The 20,535-nt window shown below is 46.4% G+C and overlaps 1 protein-coding gene across 1 annotated transcript in view; it reads left to right on the top strand.

The window, feature by feature from the left end:
* The window catches only part of HID1 (HID1 domain containing), a 192,758-nt gene that overhangs the window by 134,268 nt on the left and 37,955 nt on the right, over nt 1-20,535 (top strand). The window contains exon 16 of the mRNA XM_068263955.1: nt 629-700. Coding sequence (XP_068120056.1) covers nt 629-700 — 72 coding nt within the window. The remainder of the gene's footprint in view (nt 1-628; nt 701-20,535) is intronic.

Here is a 20,535-nt window from a genome sequence, read left to right as displayed (position 1 = left end):
ATTAGGTAGCTACCCTCCCCCCCCCAGGTTGATCATATTGTCACCCAAAGTGCCAAATTATTATTATTTTTCTTTCTTCCTGTGTAGCAGTTTTATTGTGATCATCAGAATGAAAACAAATCTTATTAGTCCCAGAAAAGAGATCATGGTTATAAGACTGAATACATGATTAACAGCATTAAACATGTCAAGAAACCAAAGGGCATTATCAAGGACTAATTAGAAACAGAATGAATTATACAGGGGATTCAATAAACTGAACAGGAAACAAAGCTGTTCACTAACGTACAGCAAAATAGCATGACAACCACTTAAGCTACTCATCTGGTTCTGCCTTCTACCAAACCAATCAAATTTTAAATAAGTAAAATGAATACACTTCTTATGGGAAGGTACATTTTGATTAATCATAATAGAGAGTGACTGACTTTTTATAAGCTTTAAAGTGCAAGTGTGTTTTATGGGGGAGAAAGCCCCATGGTCATTTTTCAGTATTGCACCAGTTACCTTGCATATATAAGTCCTGACATCAGACCACAAATGAGTCAGTAAGTCACAATTACACCAAAGGTGTAGGTGAGAGCCTCACAAAAGTCGTTTTAACTTTATTCTGAACTTTATTTTGTAGGATTGTGCACAAAGCACACACAGCAGACGGCTATCTAGCTCCTCATCTCAATGGAATCCAACTACGGACTGGGTAAGTCATCATGGAATTGGTTGGCTTGAAATTAAGCAAAAAATTGTTTGACATTGCCTTATTCAACTATAACGTTTGCCAGTGTTAAAGTGGAATTGATTGCATGTCAAGTTCTACTATGTAGGAAGGTGTGCAATGCTGGCCTTCAAACATAAATACCTGCATAAAATCTAGTCACTGCTCCCTTACCTATACATAGGACAACATATAGACACAGACTGGGCACCGTCTCACCACTGTTTTTATTTCATAGCTGAACATAAGTACAGACATCTACAACTGAGGAAATGCTGGTTGTGGGGGAGAGACTGTTCCCAATGAAAAATTAGCAGCATGACGTGACTCAGAGATAACAATGTGACCACCCTCCAGGCTACCCCATTGTCCGTAATTGGAGTGATGTTTTTGTTAAAGGGAAGGTCCAAGCAAAAAAAAAAAAAGAGTTTCACTTACCTGGGGCTTCTACCAGCTCCATGTAGCCATCCTGTGCCCTCGTAGTCACTCACTGCTGCTCCAGTCCCCCGTTGGCAGCTTTCTGACCTCGGAGGTCAGGGCCACATTGCATACATTTTTACGCATTCCAGCTAGTGCAGGAACAAAAATTTACGCGTTGCACCACTAACGCGTAAAAATGTATGTGTTAATGTTCCTGCACTAGCGGGAATGTGTAAAAATGTACGCAATTCGGCCCTGACCTCCGAGGTCAGAAAGCTGCCAGCGGGGAACTGGAGCAGCAGTGAGTGACTACGAGGGCACAGGATGGCTGCATGGGGCTGGTAGAAGCCCCAGGTAAGTGAAACTCTTTTTTTTTTTTGCTTGGACCTTCCCTTTAAACATTACTATGCAAATCATTTGTGCTGAAGAAAGGGGAGGGGGTGGGCATGACAATACCTCGCGACCACAATACAAATTACGTCTTTGTAAAAATAAACAGTAACTTTGTGAATACTTGCACTGCATACACTGTGTATACAACAATTCAGTTTTATGTGAAAAACATATCGGTAAGTGCAATTACACGGATGTCCGTACCTTTCCTTCATTTTTTGCTATCATTAAACTTTATATGTACATACTGAAGATCAACTTTAAAATGAATTTAACCTCTTGAGGACCAGAGGTTTATAACCCTAGTGACCAGGCCATTTTTCACAATTTGGCACTTCACAACTTTAACGGTTTATTGCTCAGTCATACAACATAACAATAACAACAATAATATTTATATAGCGCTTTTCTCCCTGGGGACTCAAAGCGCTGTGACCCTGCATTATGCAGTCTCAAAGGCTAGGGAAAAGAGGTGAGTTTTTAGCCTTTTTTTAAAGCTGTCCAGAGAGGGAGCCTCTCGTACTGATTGTGGAAGTGAGTTCCATAGAGTAGGGGCTGCGTAGGAAAAGGCCCGAGCACCAAATGTTAAGTGTATCCTGGGAATAATCAGCTTCATCTTGTTGGCAGAGCGGAGGGTGCGTGGAGGGGCATAAAGTTCCAATAGATCCGCTATGTATTTGGGTCCCATGTGGTGTAGAGCCTTGAATGTCAGCAGGCAGATCTTAAAATTGATTCTCCATTTTACTGGCAACCAGTGAAGAGTTTGCAGTACTGGGGTGATGTGTGAGCTGCGGGGGGCATTGGCTAGGAGTCTGGCTGCAGCATTCTGTACTAGCTGTAAGGGGCGCAGAACCTTTTCTGTAGATCCGATGAACAGGGCGTTGCAGTAGTCTAGGCGGGAGGATACAAATGCATGAACCAGGGCAGGTAGGTCTTCAGCTGGGATAAGGTGTTTGCACCCAAATTAATTAGTTTTACCTCCGTTTTCTTCGCACAAATAGAGCTTTCTTTTGGAGGTACTTGATTGCTGCTGTTATAAATATTTTTTTCATATTCATGAAATAAGACAGAAAATTTGTCAAAAAATACACATACAGACTAGTTAATTGGCTTCCCCTTCAATTAGCCCTAGACTACGATACACACACTACACTACACATACAAAAGCATATGCCTATGGTAGGAATTAGACTGTGAGCCCCTCCGAGGGTCAGTTAAGTGACAAGACTATACTTTGTGCAGCACTGCATAAGATGGCAGCGCTATATAAATCCATTATATACTAAACAAAAAGCCTGCCAGGTCTGATCATGGGATGGCAAGCAGATCGCTGGGGCCCCGCTTTGTTTACTGACTGGAGCTCGCGCTCGTGTGAGCTCCCATCAAATCTCGCTCCTTGCGAGATGGCAGCGCAGAGGAACAGCAGAGCCTGCGTTAGGCGGTCGGCAAGTGGTTAAACACACTATGAAGTGAAGAAAACTGAATTTAAGGGGAAACTATGTACACCCTTCTACAGTCTTCTCCCCAGAATTTTTTTTTCAGCTGAGTGGCATGAAAAAGAAGCCAGGTGGGGTGTGACGGGGAATGCAGGGCCAGCGCAACTCAGTTTAGAGCATAGTAGGAGGATGAGGTGAGCCAATGAAAGCCGGGGGCTCACCAAAATTTGCCAGGCGGAGCACCCGATTAAAAGAGCTGGGGGAGAACACTCCTTCTACAAGTAAAACTGGCAATTTGGGCTCGATGCAGAAGCCGGAAAAATGGGCAGTAGAAAGCTACAGCAACTCCAGCAGCCCCTCTCACTACAGAAAGTACAGAAAGTTCTCCCTACATAGGGTGTAAGCTGCACCTAGAGTATACCTTCTTCTTTGGGCCACTAAAAAGCGTGGTTTCTGGCTTTATACGAAAGCTAGTATTCCAATGAGACATAGGCCTCAATTCACTAAGCAGTTTAGACTAGTCTACTGATGATTTGGTGTGATGTTTTAGACCTGGTCTAACATTCAGTAATTACACAATTCACAAGGGAAAACAAGGAGTAACCACGCCCACTTTTTCTGACCGAGATTAGACCAGCTGTTTTCTGTAGGTAAAGTACAGTGGTTGGACAAAATAATGGAAACACTTTGAAAATCAACAAAATATATTTTAATATATTGTAGGTCCACCTTTTTTGGCAATTACAGCCTCAATTCTCTGAGGGTATTGATTCATACAAATTGTGAATTGTTTCCAAAGGAATTTTAGCCCATTCTTCAGTTAAAACACCCTCCAGTTCTTTTAGAGACGATGGCGGCGGAAATCGACTTCTTACTTGAATCTCTAAAAACGACCATAAATGCTCAATAATGTTGAGGTCTGGGGATTGTGGTGGCCAGATGAGATGCTCCACTTCATTAGAATGTTCCTTGTGCCATTCTTTAACAATTCTAGCTGTATGGATTGGGGCATTATCATCTTGAAGGATGGCATTCCCCTCCAGAAACAGTTCTTGAACCATAGGATGAACTTGGTCGCCCAAAATTCCTAAATAGTCTCGGCTGTTAATTCTTCCATGAAGGGAAATCATTGGCCCGGCAGATTTCCAAGAAATGGCACCCCAGATCATCACAGAACCCCTGCCATGTTTTGCGGTTGGGAGAAGACAGTCTGGATGAAATGCTTCTTTCTGCTGTCTCCAAACGTACACTCGGCCGGAGGTCGGATATAAGGTAAACAATGATTTGTCACAGAAAAATCAGATTTTTTCCACTGCTCGAGGGGCCAATTCTGGTGGTTTCTACACCAATCTACACACTTTAAAACATTTGTCTGAGAGCACAGGTTTTCTAATTGCAGTTCTTCTGTGTAATCCAGATTTGTGCAGCTCCCGACAAACAGTTTTTGTGGAAACTGGGTTCTGTAGGTGTTCATTCAGCTCTGCAGTGATTTTAGGAGCCGTGATCTTGCGAGCTTTTCTAACAATTCGATTTAGAGTCTGAGGGTCTCTCTCAGACAACTTCAACTTTCGGCCACAACTGTGCTTTGCGGAGGACGTTTTTCCTTCTCTTTCAAAGGCAGTCATTACTTTTGAGACAGTACCTCTTGAAATATCAAGCATTCGGCCAGTTTCTGTTACAGTAGCGCCTGCCATACGAGCACCAACAATTTGGCCTCTTTGAAAGTCTGAGAGATCTCCCATTTTTATTAATTGTAACCAACTTTGGTTTAAAGAGGAGCTGTTAGGTATAGGGTCTTGTCACAGGAGCCCTAGTGGCTGACCGCACTTAGCCTTCTAAACGGTGCCAGCGCACAGATCGTGCGAACTCTGGTCGCAGTCAATGCGCAGGAACCGTTAAGAATTAGCCGCAGACAACTCAGAAGGGAGCCTGTGAGACACGGGTAATTACAACGTCACCTACTGGTTCAGAGTAAACTGCCACCACCGCGGTTACCATGGGACCGTGGAGCCCACTAACTGACTGACTAGTCCTGCGAATAAAACGGTTAAACACACGGTATTCTGTCTAGCCAACAACAAACAAACAGTAGCGTATCTTCAGAGACCCGGGATCAGTTCTGTGTGTGTGCTGATAAGCAAGGTAGCGGACAGTGAATGACTTGGAGAAAGTCGTTTATTCACGCAATATAAATAATTAATATATACAGACAATTATTAAAATCACAATTATTAAGACAGTAATAGCCAGTATAAAAAATAAAAGAAGGGAGAAAAATACTTAGTTCCTGGAAAGATGTCCTTTTTGTGGGAAAACAGAGTTCTGGGTTTCAATTTGAGTTCAGAGTTCAGACCAGGTGGATGCCAGCATATCCTCAAGCTGGCATCTGATGAGCTCAAGATGTTTCAGTGTGGAGGACACTGAGTTTGGGTCCTCTGCCATTCTTATGCCCCTGCTTCAGTAGGAGGGAGTGAGGGCGGGGAGCCATACACCCCCTTAGAAGATGAGATGAGCCCTCCCCTTGTCCTGGGGGCTAGAAATCATATCTACCCATATATGGGCTCTATCTCACAGAACCGTACAGGTCAGGGCAGATTTATTAACATTTTCAGGTCTGTCTCGATTTGCCCAGCGCCCTGATACCAGACATGAGGGGTGGGACCCCTGTGGTATCATCAGGGCATTTTCAAACTGCCTAACTGGCAGTCCTTACCTCAGAATGTTCTGAAACTTCCTCAGAACCAGCACCGGGGCTCATGCTACACTTCCCCCACGTTTGGCGAAGCTGCCATCTCAGGAACCCCAGAAATATGACAGATCTGGGAAGTTATGGATTATGCTATGAGACTCAGGTTTATTCAGGATGTGTTCTAGCTGCTAACAGCTGACTTCCCTTTGATCTTTACCAGTGAGCAAGGTGTCAAGACCTCCCGGAGATTTGTAGCCTGCCTGGCTGCACCTAGGCATCCTGATCACCCCTTGGTTAATTAACATCTACATGAGATCAGCTAGGTGTCACCTTATACCTGATGGATGGGCCATCCGCACAGCTTGAAGCCAGGGACTCTCTGGGCCCAGGCTCATTAGCATATCAAAAGAGCCATCCAGCCTTTAGGATGGTGCTCTCTCTGCTAAGAAAAGGACTTCAGCTCCCCCTACACACTCAACCCAGATTGTATCGATTTGAAGCGCAATCGATGCAGGGAATCGAGTGCGATCGCTTTTTCTTCACGGGCGGTTACAGGACGCGCCTGCGGCCCCGCAACCGTCCGTGACAGCCCCCCCTGGGGAGAAGGCAGATAGACATTCATCAGCAAGATGTGTGTCGTTGCCGCTAACCTGCGAGATCTGATCTAGTTCCTCGTTGGCGTTCTGGGGTCGGCTGCCCACTGCGTGTCGGCCAACCTGGCTGACGGGTCTCGGGTTGCCGGTGCGGCGGGAAAACCTATTGGAGCCTGTGGCTCGGTTCCCCTGGACCGGTCGCGGTCTGCTACCCTCAGGGTTGACCCGACATGGACCGTTCTGGACAGGGCGTTTGCGCCACTGCAGTCGGACGTGGTGTCTGCCGGGACTGCTGACAACGGGCAGTGGGTTGGTTAGGTCAACAGCCTGCCCACGCGGGGTTCCCCTGCTAAGTGGCTGTGGACCTAAGGGAACCCCGCGGGAATCCCTGGACCTTCCCAGCTCCTGACAGACGGCACATGCCCTGCAGTAGTTTGCTACATCCCTGTTCATTCGGGGCCAATAAAACTGGTTCCGAATACCGGCAAGTGTCTTGCGGACACCCGAGTGCCCTGTCAGAGGATTACCATGTGCGGATTTCAGCACATGTCCCCTGAACGCACTCGGGACCACAAGCCATTTGGTATTCGCGTGGGATCTACCTGTAGGGGGCTGTACAGACTCACTGTACAGTCTCCCACCTTCCCAGTACACCTTGAAAGCGGCCCCGTCTGCGAGGGGCTCAGCGGCTTGCTGCCTGAGCACCTCCAGGCTTGGGTCACTTTGTAGTGCGGCTGAGAATACGGCGCTGTCAGTTTCAGCCAATTGGCTCATGTCACACGAGGCCAGCGGCTGAAAGGTCTCATCCCTGCGGTCAGAGGAGGGGGAGGAGGCCGGAACCCCCTCCACCTGTTCTGAGCTCGGGTTCTGAGCAGTGCAGCGGCGCGGTACTGCTAGCACAGGTACACTGTCAGAATGGCACAGACGGACATTACTCAAGTCATCATTGCATGCAGTAATGACATTGACAGGTATAGACATTTTTTCATTACAGACAGGTTGTACAGTAAACTCAGGTACAGTTACAGCATCATCACAACAGACAGTCTGTACATCAAACTCAGGTGCCTTTGAAGCAGGCACTATTGAACCTGGTACCCTTGAACTGGGCACATTCAACCCGCCTCCCCCTGGTGCTCCCCCAAGTGTATAAAGTACCTGGGGGTGGGTGGAGAGTCCGTCTCCTTCCGTGAGCGACAAGGCGGTCGTGGCAGGTTCATAGTAGGACACAAGCTTGCCCAAATCAGTCCCCAGCAACACAGGGACTGGGAGATCCTTCATAACCCCAACAACCCTTTCGTGGGTCCCTAATCCCCAATCCAGCTTCACTGTCGCGTGGGCTATGTGAAAAAGGGTGCCCTCTACTCCAGTAAGGGCAAGGGATCGGCTGGAGCTGATGCTCTCCTTTGGCACAAGGTGTGAGTGAACTAACGTGATGTCAGCTCCGGTGTCTCGAAATCCGGTGACAACTTTGCCGTTCACTCTAACAAGTTGCTGCTGGTCGGTTCGGTCGCGGATTTCCTTTCCGCGGGCAAACAGGACAAAATCTGATGATCCAGGCTGTGGTTCGCTGGCGGGCTGACTCTGCTGTGGGTGAGGTGCAGGTGATGCAGATGATCCAGGTGCTGGTGGTGTCTGTCTCCGCTCCGGACAGTCGAATTTCATGTGTCCGGGCTGGCGGCAGTAGTGACAGGTGACCTCTCCAGGCGCTGGAGGCCTGGGTGCAGCAGCTGCGCTGGGTGGCCTCTGTGGCGGACGGCTCACAGGGGCAGGAGGGTCTGCTGAGGTATTGGGCTGACCTCCTCTCCAGCTGGATGGGACAGTTCTGCGGGTATCAGCCACCCGGGTAGTTGCAAAAGTCTCAGCAAGGTCTGCAGCGACAGTTGCTGAAGCCGGCCTGCGTTCTAGCACAAACTGGCGTACATCAGCAGGGTAAATGTTCAGAAATTGTTCCAGGACTATCAAGTCCTCCAGGACATCATAAGACCCTTTGGTGAGGCCTAGTGTCCACTGGCGGAGTGTGGTGAGCAAGCTGCTGACCACATCTCGGTACGAATCAGAAGACTTTTTCTGCCAGGCCCTGAACTTTTTCCGATAGGCTTCTGGCGTCAGCTGGTACTTAGTAATGATAGCGTCTTTTATAGCAGCATAATCATTATCCTTCTCCGCAGGCAATTCTGCGAAGGCATCAAGCGCTTTGTAGCGCAGCAAAGGTGTCAGATGTCTGGCCCACTGGTCTTGGGACAGACGATACTGACGGCATGCTTTTTCAAAAGACCGCAAAAACAAGTCAATGTCTGTGTCTTTTTCAATATTAGCAAATTTAAATTTTGCACTTACGGGTGGTGCAGCTCCTTCAGCAGGGAGGCTGGGCGGTGAACTCCGGCTGGCCTGTTGAACCTTTGCCATGTTGAGCTCATGTTGTCGTTGGCGTTCCCGCTCAGCGGCATCCCTCTCCGCGTGGCGTTCAGCAGCAGCAGCAGCAGCAGCAGCAGCTTGCCGCTCCCGTTCCTCCCGCATTTGGCGCTGCTCACGCATGTACTGCAGGTACTTGTCCAGGTCAGTGTCCATCAGCTTTTGTAATGCCTGCTGCATTAGCGGATCAGTACAAACGGACAGTCCAGTACTGGCCGGTTCCAGGCGAGTACTTTCAGAAACTCTGGGATTGGGGTCCATACTGACAGTCTCTGGCGTAACTGTTGCAACAGGGCCCGCAGGATGCTTAACCTCCGTATGCGCAGAATCTTCAGTCTCTGGTTCCCCTTGACTTGGGTCAGATGGGCTGGTATCCACTTCAGCGGACACCCCCGGCTCCCGCAGTTGCTGGGTATCCCATTGAAACAATTCCGTTACCAGGTCCCGTTGTGTCTTGCGGCCGACATCAATGCCTCTCTCTTGGCAAAGATTTTGCAGGTCCGCCAGGCACATTTTCTTGTAGTTCCCGGACATGTCCATGCCAAATAAAATAAAACTTTTGGGGAGGGGTACTGGCTACACATTCTCTCTGTATATATAAAAAATATATTGCCTTCCAGCTACACCAACGAATTAGTTCGTTTCTTAGATACTTTCAGCACAACACAGGTCCCAACCGCTGCCTAACACTGTCACAGGAGCCCTAGTGGCTGACCGCACTTAGCCTTCTAAACGGTGCCAGCGCACAGATCGTGCGAACTCTGGTCGCAGTCAATGCGCAGGAACCGTTAAGAATTAGCCGCAGACAACTCAGAAGGGAGCCTGTGAGACACGGGTAATTACAACGTCACCTACTGGTTCAGAGTAAACTGCCACCACCACGGTTACCATGGGACCGTGGAGCCCACTAACTGACTGACTAGTCCTGCGAATAAAACGGTTAAACACACGGTATTCTGTCTAGCCAACAACAAACAAACAGTAGCGTATCTTCAGAGACCCGGGATCAGTTCTGTGCGTGTGCTGATAAGCAGGGTAGCGGACAGTGAATGACTTGGAGAAAGTCGTTTATTCACGCAATATAAATAATTAATATATACAGACAATTATTAAAATCACAATTATTAAGACAGTAATAGCCAGTATAAAAAATAAAAGAAGGGAGAAAAATACTTAGTTCCTGGAAAGATGTCCTTTTTGTGGGAAAACAGAGTTCTGGGTTTCAATTTGAGTTCAGAGTTCAGACCAGGTGGATGCCAGCATATCCTCAAGCTGGCATCTGATGAGCTCAAGATGTTTCAGTGTGGAGGACACTGAGTTTGGGTCCTCTGCCATTCTTATGCCCCTGCTTCAGTAGGAGGGAGTGAGGGCGGGGAGCCATACACCCCCTTAGAAGATGAGATGAGCCCTCCCCTTGTCCTGGGGGCTAGAAATCATATCTACCCATATATGGGCTCTATCTCACAGAACCGTACAGGTCAGGGCAGATTTATTAACATTTTCAGGTCTGTCTCGATTTACCCAGCGCCCTGATACCAGACATGAGGGGTGGGACCCCTGTGGTATCATCAGGGCATTTTCAAACTGCCTAACTGGCAGTCCTTACCTCAGAATGTTCTGAAACTTCCTCAGAACCAGCACCGGGGCTCATGCTACACTTCCCCCACGTTTGGCGAAGCTGCCATCTCAGGAACCCCAGAAATATGACAGATCTGGGAAGTTATGGATTATGCTATGAGACTCAGGTTTATTCAGGATGTGTTCTAGCTGCTAACAGCTGACTTCCCTTTGATCTTTACCAGTGAGCAAGGTGTCAAGACCTCCCGGAGATTTGTAGCCTGCCTGGCTGCACCTAGGCATCCTGATCACCCCTTGGTTAATTAACATCTACATGAGATCAGCTAGGTGTCACCTTATACCTGATGGATGGGCCATCCGCACAGCTTGAAGCCAGGGACTTTCTGGGCCCAGGCTCATTAGCATATCAAAAGAGCCATCCAGCCTTTAGGATGGTGCTCTCTCTGCTAAGAAAAGGACTTCAGCTCCCCCTACACACTCAACCCAGATTGTATCGATTTGAAGCACAATCGATGCAGGGAATCGAGTGCGATCGCTTTTTCTTCACGGGCGGTTACAGGACGCGCCTGCGGCCCCGCAACCGTCCGTGACAGGTCTCAGAGACAAAAAACACATATATCAGTAGCTAAATACTGGCTGTACTTACATTACATATGCATTTCACTGTCCACGTTTGGATTTCACTGAATTTTTATGTAGTATATGCAGAGAATGATGCTCCTGACAGCTCATGGCAGGTTCCATGTTTGTCTGTCTTGTCTGAAGCCAATTGTGATGTCATATCCTCCCTTACCCTGCTTCCTGATTAATTATACATTAGCCCTCCCAAGTCCCAGCCCTCAGACACTCCTACCAGTCTCTGGTCTTATGCTCGGTACACAAGATGCGTTTTCCCGCTCGATCCGCGGGTCAATCAGGATCGATTTGATTATTTCCAACATGTTAATTATGCCAAATCGACGGCAGGAACGATCGAAATCCGATTCGAGCATGTTGGAAATAATCTAATCGACCCGCGGATCGAACGGGAAAACACATCGTGTGTATTAGGCACTCAGCGGGGAGCGATCATGTCTGGGTTGCGTGCAATCTCGCTGTCAGTTGGGGTGGGGGGAGCCGTGCGAGCGATTGCGTTGTCAGTCGCGGGGGGTTGCGGATGATTGCGATGTCATTCAATTTGCAAGCGGTTGCGATGTCGGTCCTTTGCGATTGCAATGTTGGTCGTTTTGTTTGCGATTGCAAAGTCGGTCGTTTTGCGTCCGATTGCAAAGTCAGTCGTTTTGATTGCGATGTCGATCGTTTTGCTTGCGATTGCGATGTCGGTCGTTTTGCTTGCGATTGCGATGTCAGTCGTTTTGCTTGCGATTGCGATGTCGGTCGTTTTGCTTGCGATTGCGATGTCAGTCGTTTAGCGAGCGATTGCGATTTCTGTTGTTTTGCTTGCGATGTCGGTCGTTTTGCTTGCGATTGCAAAGTCGGTCGTTTTGCGGCCGATTGCGAAGTCAGTCGTTTGCTTGCGATTGCAATGTTGGTCGTTTTGCTTGCGATTGCGATGTCGGTCGTTTTGCTTGCGATGTCGGTCCTTTGCTTGCGATTGCAATGTTGGTCGTTTTGTTTGCGATTGCAAAGTCAGTCGTTTTGCGTCCGATTGCGAAGTCAGTCGTTTTGCGAGCGATTGCGATGCCGATCGTTTTGCTTGCGATTGCGATGTCAATCGTTTTGCTTGCGATTGCGATGTCGGTCGTTTTGCTTGCGATTGCGATGTCGGTCGTTTTGCTTGCGATTGCGAAGTCGGTCGTTTTGCGGGCGATTGCGATGTCGGTCGTTTTGCTTGCGATTGCGATGTCGGTCGTTTTGCTTGCGATTGCGATGTCGGTCGTTTTGCTTGCGATTGCGATGTCGGTCGTTTTGCCTGCGATTGCGATGTCGGTCGTTCTGCTTGCGATTGTGAAGTCGGTCGTTTTGCCGGAGATTGCGATGTCGGTCGGTTTGCGGGTGATTGCGATGTCGGTCGTTTTGCGGGCGATTGCGATGTCAGTCGGTTTGCTTGCGATTGCGAAGTCGGTCGTTTTGCGGGCGATTGCGATGTCGGTCGTTTTGCTTACGATTGCGATGTCGGTCGTTTTGCGGGCGATTGCGATGTCGGTCGGTTTGCAGTTGATGGCGATGTCGGTCGTTTTGCGGGCGATAGCGATGTCGGGCGGTTTGCAGGTGATGGCGATGTCTGTCGTTTTTGCGGGCGATTGCGATGTCGGTCTGCAGGTGATTGTGATGTCGGTCGTTTTGCGGGCGATTGCGATGTCGGTCGGTTTGCGGGCGATTGCGATGTCGGTCGGTTTGCGGACGATCGTGTCACTCGCGGGGGGGGGCGGTGTTACTCGCGGGGGGGGGGGGGGAGTTGTGCCGACGATCGCGGGTGTCACTCGCAGGGGGGGGGTGGTGGTTGGTGCCCACGATCGCGGGTGTCGCTCGCGGGGGTGCCGACGATCGTGGGTGTCACTCGCGGGGGGGGGGGTTGTGCCGACGATCGCGGGTGTCACTCGCGGGGGGGGGGGGTGCTGACGATCGCGGGTGGCACTCGCGGGGGGGGGGGGGGGGCTGCCTGCAGCTGTTCACTCAGGGTGTCTGGATGGGGAGCGAAGGAGTCGAGAGGGACCAGCCAATGAGGCTGCAGCAGGGCTGGATAGGGAAATGAAGGGGTGGTGCAGGGAGGGCAGTAGAGAGGAAGTAAGACTTTCCCATACTGACTGCGGCTTTTTCAGTCTGATGCGGCCTCCTAAACAGCCTGGAGATAAGGAAGGCTGCTATTCAGCCCACAATAAAGTAAGAGAGTTTTTTTACTTCAGTATTGATATTTGGCTTCCTTCCACACTGTTTAACACAGGGGAACATAGATAAAAATTACTTGTTTTTGCCTGACAGTTACTCTTTAAATATCTGTAAAAAAAACAAGTATTTAAACATATCCGATAACAAAAAAAAATTTAACATATGTCAAGTTTTGATTGCTTAAAACATGTTCAGATTATGATGCTAAATGTTAGGTGTTTCCATAATTTTGTCCAACCCCTGTAATTCTGTGAGATATTTTAGATGTGAAGATGGAACATTTTGAATTAATTATGCAGGAGTTTAATTTTATGCAGAGGAAAGCTCATCAGAGGAGGAGGATGTCGGTCATTCCTACTTTTTTGTGAATTGCTTCTTTTGATCATTTCCCCTGCTTTACCCACCTAATTACCAAATGGTTTAGACCAGGTCTAAAAACCGGTCTAAAACATTTGGTAATAGTGAATTCCCCTTTGATGTAACTGACCAAACCATCAATAGACTAAACACCATCAGTAGACTAGTCTAAACTGCTTAGTGAATTGAGGCCATAGTTACATAGTTATTTGGGTTGAAAAAGGCATACGTCCATTGAGTTCAATCAAAAAGTACAGCAAAGGAAAAGAGGTGCCCAATATATACATAAAACACTTTAAAATCAATACAATAAAGCAGGATGAGGTGGCTTACCTCATAGACCACAAAAACCTTAAAGTTTAATGGATAATTAAGCACAGGCAACGCGTTTCGCGGGACCATGCCCACTTCCTCAGTCCAATTAAAAGTGCCAGAGCCGTCTATGCCAGACTCTGGGTCGGTTGCCCCTAGTGCAACTCAACTTTGTGAGTACCCTTTTTCAGAAGTACTTTTGATACCCAATACTTGTGACATACTGCACCATTTGGGCTCCCATTTGTCTTTGTCTTTTCCTTCCAGTACTGTACATCCTTCTTTAAATAAATGGCCAAAACTTTTCCCCTCCAGACACAGATCATGTCCCCTAGTCCAGGGGTCCCCAACCTTTTCCGGCACGGGGACCACTTTCCGACCAAATGTTTCCCCGGGGGGGGGGGGGGGGGGGTGTTATTTAAACTATTTAAGGGGTCTCTTTCTAGGCATACCTTTAATGGCCTTTACTACCAGGGCTGTGGAGTCGGTCCAAAAATCCACCGACTCCGACTCCTCAGTTTAGGATTCCACCGACTCCACGACTCCGACTCCTCTAATTTGCATATTACAATTTTGTTGATTAAAAGTATGTAACATGAAATTCGTCTCTTAACTGCCAACGCTTAGGAATTTTACAAGACAACTGAAGTGAGAAGGATATGTAGACTACTATATTTATTCCCTTTAGACTAAAACTAGTCCTTGGTAAGAGTACTTGTAAAAGGTACAAACCGGAACAAAGAACATCTATCAGGCCCTAGGCAATGTAAGTGTGGGTACATGTAAGAATGATGTGCAGGTACTCTGCAGGGGAATGAGGAGATTGTAAACAGACAACACCTCTGTGTTCAATGTGGACAGCATTCTCAGTGGATTCCTGCAGCTCTGTGGGGAGTGCATATGTAGAGTATAGTACTACTGTGTAACAAAGTAAACCTGAGACAGATGAAATTAAAGTTTTATACATACCTGGGGCTTCCTCCAGCCGCCTTCAGGATAATCAGTCCCTGTATGTCCTCCTCCACCACCTGGATCTTCTGCTATGAGTCCAGGTACTTGAGCCAGTCAGGCGTAGTGCGCATGCACACACTCCGCCGCCAGGAGCATACTACACCTGTGCAGCAGTATTGCGCAGGTGCAGAATGTTCCTGGCTGTCGGAGCGGCATGCGGCCGGACAGCGCTGACTGGCTGAATTACCAGGACTCATAGCAGAAGATCCGGGTGGTGGAGGACAGCGAGGGACTGATTAGCCTGAAGGGGGCTGGAGGAAGCCCCAGGTATGTATAAAACTTTACTTTTCATCCGTTTCAGTTACCCTTTAATTTGTAGTCACCAAACCAAATTTTAATAACATATCACATTATTTGATTTCATCAGCAAAGGGAGTGCATACATTTGCATAAATCAGCATCAATGCAGAATTATTTCCATCTCGTTGACCATCTCTATTAGTGACACAGCTACACATCAGGCTTTATTCTTACATCATAGATGTTATTTAGTATATATAAGAGATTCCTGTGTACACATCATATATACAGTCACAATCAGATATGTATATCTGACCTTAAAAATACGGGGACTGCTTTATTGAAGCAGCACAAGTAACTAATTTTGACTGGTTTATTTCATTTTTGTGGACTAAGCACAGCTATTACTGTATATATACTGAATATATACATTATTTTTAATGACTATTATCTGAGAAATAGAACATTTTATCATATTTTCTATTTTAATTACAGTTACAAATTCATTAGGAGTCGGAGTCGGTGCATTTTTTCCCGACTCCGACTCCGACTCCAGGCACCCAAAATTGCCCGACTCCACGACTCCGACTCCACAGCCCTGTTTACTACAAAATCAAGTTTTAAGCTGTAGTAAAATATATGCTTTTACAGGGGCTCCTGATCATTCAACACTTAGCTAAATGCCAAAATTAGTCCTTTGCATATTCAAGCTCAAATCAATATCTTTACATCTATAACACACTCCACTCTGCAGGGGGCTGCTAACCCCTAAAATTTCAATTTTCTCTCACCCACTCGACATACGCTTACACTTTCCATCTTTCTCACTGAAAAGTCCTTACACCAGCTGTTACAGCAGCTACAAATGGGGAACTGTCTTTGTTGGTCTATACCTGGTGAATCATCCTTCATTTCTCACTAGCTCTGTATTATCTACCAAGCTTACTACATTCTCTTCACCCACTGACCTGTAAAATCTACATACATCTGAACCTTCCACACTTGCTTAATAATCAATCTTAAATAATCTGAAACATTTCCAAGCTCACCCATATAAACAAGACATTCACTACACTGCTCAATAAATAAACAGTTTCACTTTTGATTTTAGGAAGGAGAGCTATCAGTACATTAATGGTTAAGAAAGGGAGGGCCTTCGGAGGAAAAAAAACCAAGCTCCCGCCACAGTAATTATAAAAATATGTTCGTACTTTGCCATCAGAAGACTAAGAATTACATTTTATTCGCTATTCCAAAGAGGAAAAAGGGGCTATTACTAACTGGGCTGTAGCTTGTATCATATGCAAATGAGGATCTTATTCATAATTCACTTATTCATAATCATCTGCAATCCCACAGACACCCAACTTCCAACTCCCTCGGTTCTTTCCTTGCATCACTGGACATTCACACAACACAATACACTTCAGAAATACTGTATTCCTCTATATACAGTTAGCCCAATACTAAACGCACATTCACTGCAAACATAAACATGCAACACGCTTTCTTAACTACACATCACTGTCCTCAATCTTATAACCAACAAGGATCCAATGAACAAATCTAGCACACAACTTATATTTATAGCCAATCCACATATATTCCTCATCCAATAATATCAACTACAGACAAATACTTAAAGGTAAATAAACACATTACAAATTACCAATGATTTGCATTAGAAATCAAACATATCAATCATATAGTTTATTTTCCTGATATTGTTACCATGGCTCAAGAATCCTTTTTATAATACATTTCTATCTTCCCACTGATATTATTGAGAAAATACACTACTTTACTTCTGAGACTGATTAAAGGTATGGGCTATATAACACAACACAATTAACCTATCCAGACAATAACGGTGGTCTTAAAGAGAATCTGTATTGTTAAAATCGCACAAAAGTAAACATACCAGTGCGTTAGGGGACATCTCCTATTACCCTCTGTCACAATTTCGCCGCTCCCCGCCGCATTAAAAGTGGTTAAAAACAGTTTTAAAAAGTTTGTTTATAAACAAACAAAATGGCCACCAAAACAGGAAGTAGGTTGATGTACAGCAGGTCTACATATAGAAAATACATCCATACACAAGCAGGCTGTATACACCCTTCCTTTTGTATCTCAAGAGATCATTGTGTGTTTCTTTCCCCCTTCTGCTCTCATGCACTGAAGTTTCAGGCTGCTCGTTTCTTCCTGCAAACAGCTTTGCCCTATCCTCAGTATGTGAAAGCCCAGCCAGCTCAGAGGACGATTTATCCAGCTTGTAAAAGATAAGAGAGAAGAGAGAATCTGCCATAATCTAAATAACACACAGGCAGTGTGCAGAGAGTGGCCTGGAGGGGGAGATTCATCACAGAACCACAACACTGAAGAACTTGGCAGCCTTCCAGACACAGGCCGACAAGTCTGACAGGGGAAAGATACATTGATTTATTACAGAGACTGTTATAGTAGAAAGTGCTGCAGTGAGCCAGAACACATTAGAATAGCTTTTGGAACTTGTAGGATGATAAAAAACAGGATGCAATTTTTGTTACGGAGTCTCTTTAAAACAAAACCCAGTATGACAGATGTTTAGGAACACAAGGTATCTGAGACCCATCTATGTAGCTACTTTTTCATACTGGTAATTCTGTCTCTGACCGCTGAATCTGTCAAGGTTTCTTGAGGTGTTCTCATATTAATTGTAATAATAATATCTTTGTCAGGAGTATAGTATAGATTTATCACTGCACAGGAAACGAAGTTCTGTTTTTTAAAGGATAAAAGCAAGAATATTGAAACTTCAGTTTTACATATTAAGATTATGTACCAGCGTAAAATGTTGGATTGAGTCCATAATATTATAATTTAAGTAGGCCTCAGTTATCTGGACTGAGTTTTAGGTAAAAGGCTTGTTCGCAGAGTATACTTTTTAACCACCCTGGCGTTCTATTAAGATCGCCAGGGCAGCTGCATGAGGGTTTTTTTTAAATTAAAAAAAAACTATTTCATGCAGCCAACTGAAAGTTGGCTGCATGAAAGCCCACTAGATGGCGCTCCGGAGGCGTTCTTCTGATCGCCTCCGGCGGCCAAAAGTAACACGGAAGGCCGCAATGAGCGGCCTTCCGTGTTTTGTTTACTACGTCGCCATGGCGACGAGCGGAGTGACGTCATGGACGTCAGCCGACGTCCTGACGTCTGCCGCCTCCGATCCAGCCCTCAGCGCTGGCCGGAACTATTTGTTCCGGCTGCGCAGGGCTCAGGCGGCTGGGGGGACCCTCTTTCGCCGCTGCTCGCGGCGGATCGCCGCAGAGCGGCGGCGATCGGGCAGCACACGCGGCTGGCAAAGTGCCGGCTGCGTGTGCTGCTCTTTATTTGATCAAAATCGGCCCAGCAGGGCCTGAGCGGCACCCTCTGGCGGTAATGGACGAGCTGAGCTCGTCCATACCGCTAAGGTGGTTAAATAGAGGTTTTCGTGATGCAGGCAGAAACCTCTCAGTGTCTGCTTGAAGCAGATGATACAAGCAGATACTGAGAAGATGTTCCTAGTCCAAGGTCGTAGGCCTACACTGCCCCAGACAAATGGGCTACGGGAACAATCAGCATAGGCCATATTTATCAACATGGTATTCTTTGCGACTAGGGGAAAGGAACTCATAGAATATTAATCAAGTAGGTGTGTATCATGACACCATAAGGGGTCTGAGCCAATTGTCCGTGTGGAGGTATGGCTTAGATAATGTCAGAATTTAACTCTTTGATGTTCATAGAAAGAGGGAGCACGGAGGGAAAAGGGAACGGTACTCTACTTTCCAGCTATCAGGCTCTCTGCTTCCTAGTTAGCATACTAGCTTCCTGTATGTATGCTGTAAATATGTGATGTACATAGGACATAGGAGAGACTATTTATACTTTGAAGAAATCAAACTGTAACACAAGATGCTTAATAAACCCCTTTGAAAGGTGAAGAAGGCTATCTCCACTCTATCTCCTGTATGCTGTCGCTGTGAGTTGCAGCTCTGATGAGTTGCTGGTGCCGGATCTAAATGGGATTTATAACACACATTACTGTTGGCACCTTGGGACAGATCAATATTACCTCAGTTAGGACATTCTCTCTGTCAGTGTCCTTCTGTTACGATCGCTTCTGCAGCGTTTACTGCTGGCTGCAGTGGTATTGCAACCCAAGCAGTTCTGATGTCATTACATGCATTTGCTTGCATAGTTTGGTTTGCACTTAAACTAGTTGCTGATTCCATCTGCAGTCGCTCTGAAGTTAATGACAGTTTAATATGCTTTTGTGTAAACAAACATTGTCTGCTGCAATGGAGTGGCAATCCCTTTCCTGCAGGCTTCATATCATTGTCTGCCTTTTCCTGCTGTCAGCCTGTGATTAATTACCATTCACTTGTGTGGGAATCTGCAGGTCTGCTCCCATTGGATGACCTTAGTATAAAGAACTGCTTCCTGCAATGCTTCATGGGCTACTATAGTCTCAGATTCTGTCTGTTACTCTGCTCGTGCCCCACCTCGTTCCTAGTCCGTGTGGACTGCGCTGACTCCTGCGAAGGGGTCAGCGAGTCCTCTTAGTTCTGCTCTTGTTCTAGAAGTTGTTACTCTGCTTGTCTTGTGTCATATATTGGTTCATCGCCAATATATACGCATACTTGCACATTTTGTTATTTTCCTTGTATTCGTGTTACGTTGATACATCAGTGTCGCTGATATATACGTACACGAACTGTTTATTTCCTGTGTTCAGTTAGTCAGCCTTCCAGCACGTTTTGGTAGTTTGCGCGTATCGTGATCACCCGTGCTGAGTTAGTATCCTGCTCCTGGTTCTGTTTGTGGATTGCGTTCATCTCTGCGAAGAGATAGCGAATCCTTCTGAGTCCTGTTCCCTGTATTGCTCCAGTCCTAGTCAGTGTTACTGTTTATGTCATATATCAGTTCATTGCCGATATATACATATGTTAGTCAGACGTTACAAATGGTTTCATTGATAGCTGTAATTGTAATACGCTAGGAAAACATACTTATTGTATATTTGTCTGTGTTACGTTCATCTATCTTGATCCTCCTATTTCCTGACTATCCTGTCCTGTCTTTGTGAGGCACGCCATCACTGCAACGCATTGGCTGCCTCATTCCAGTCTGTCTTGTTGTGGACGCTTGCTAGTAGTGGCTAGTTAAGCAAGCGTTCATTCTGTCTACCTGTCCTGATTTCCTCAGTCCTGGTTTATGCGCTCAGCGCTACTTTGCGCTGAGACGTTATCACGAAAGTATTATTTGTGGCTGTTCGGATCTGCACCGGCTCTGTGCACCACAATCTCCTATTGGAGTCAGTCCTCTCCTCCACTAAACTGGGGATATCCTGATTCCTTGTGCTAGTGTGTGTACCTCCTTCACGTCAGCTTATGTGTTGCATGCTGACTGTGGGGAATACACCTCCAAGCTTAACACCTTCCATTCCACACACAACACACATTCCTCCCAAAATATTTATTATAATTTTTTCTTGAGACCCTCTTCCTCTCCTTTCACATTCTGCTAAGG

This window comes from Hyperolius riggenbachi, chromosome 12 (genome assembly GCF_040937935.1).
Source record: "Hyperolius riggenbachi isolate aHypRig1 chromosome 12, aHypRig1.pri, whole genome shotgun sequence".
NCBI lineage: Eukaryota > Metazoa > Chordata > Amphibia > Anura > Hyperoliidae > Hyperolius > Hyperolius riggenbachi.
The sequence above is the reverse complement of the archived record's forward strand: the minus strand, read 5'-3'. Positions and strand labels throughout refer to the sequence as shown.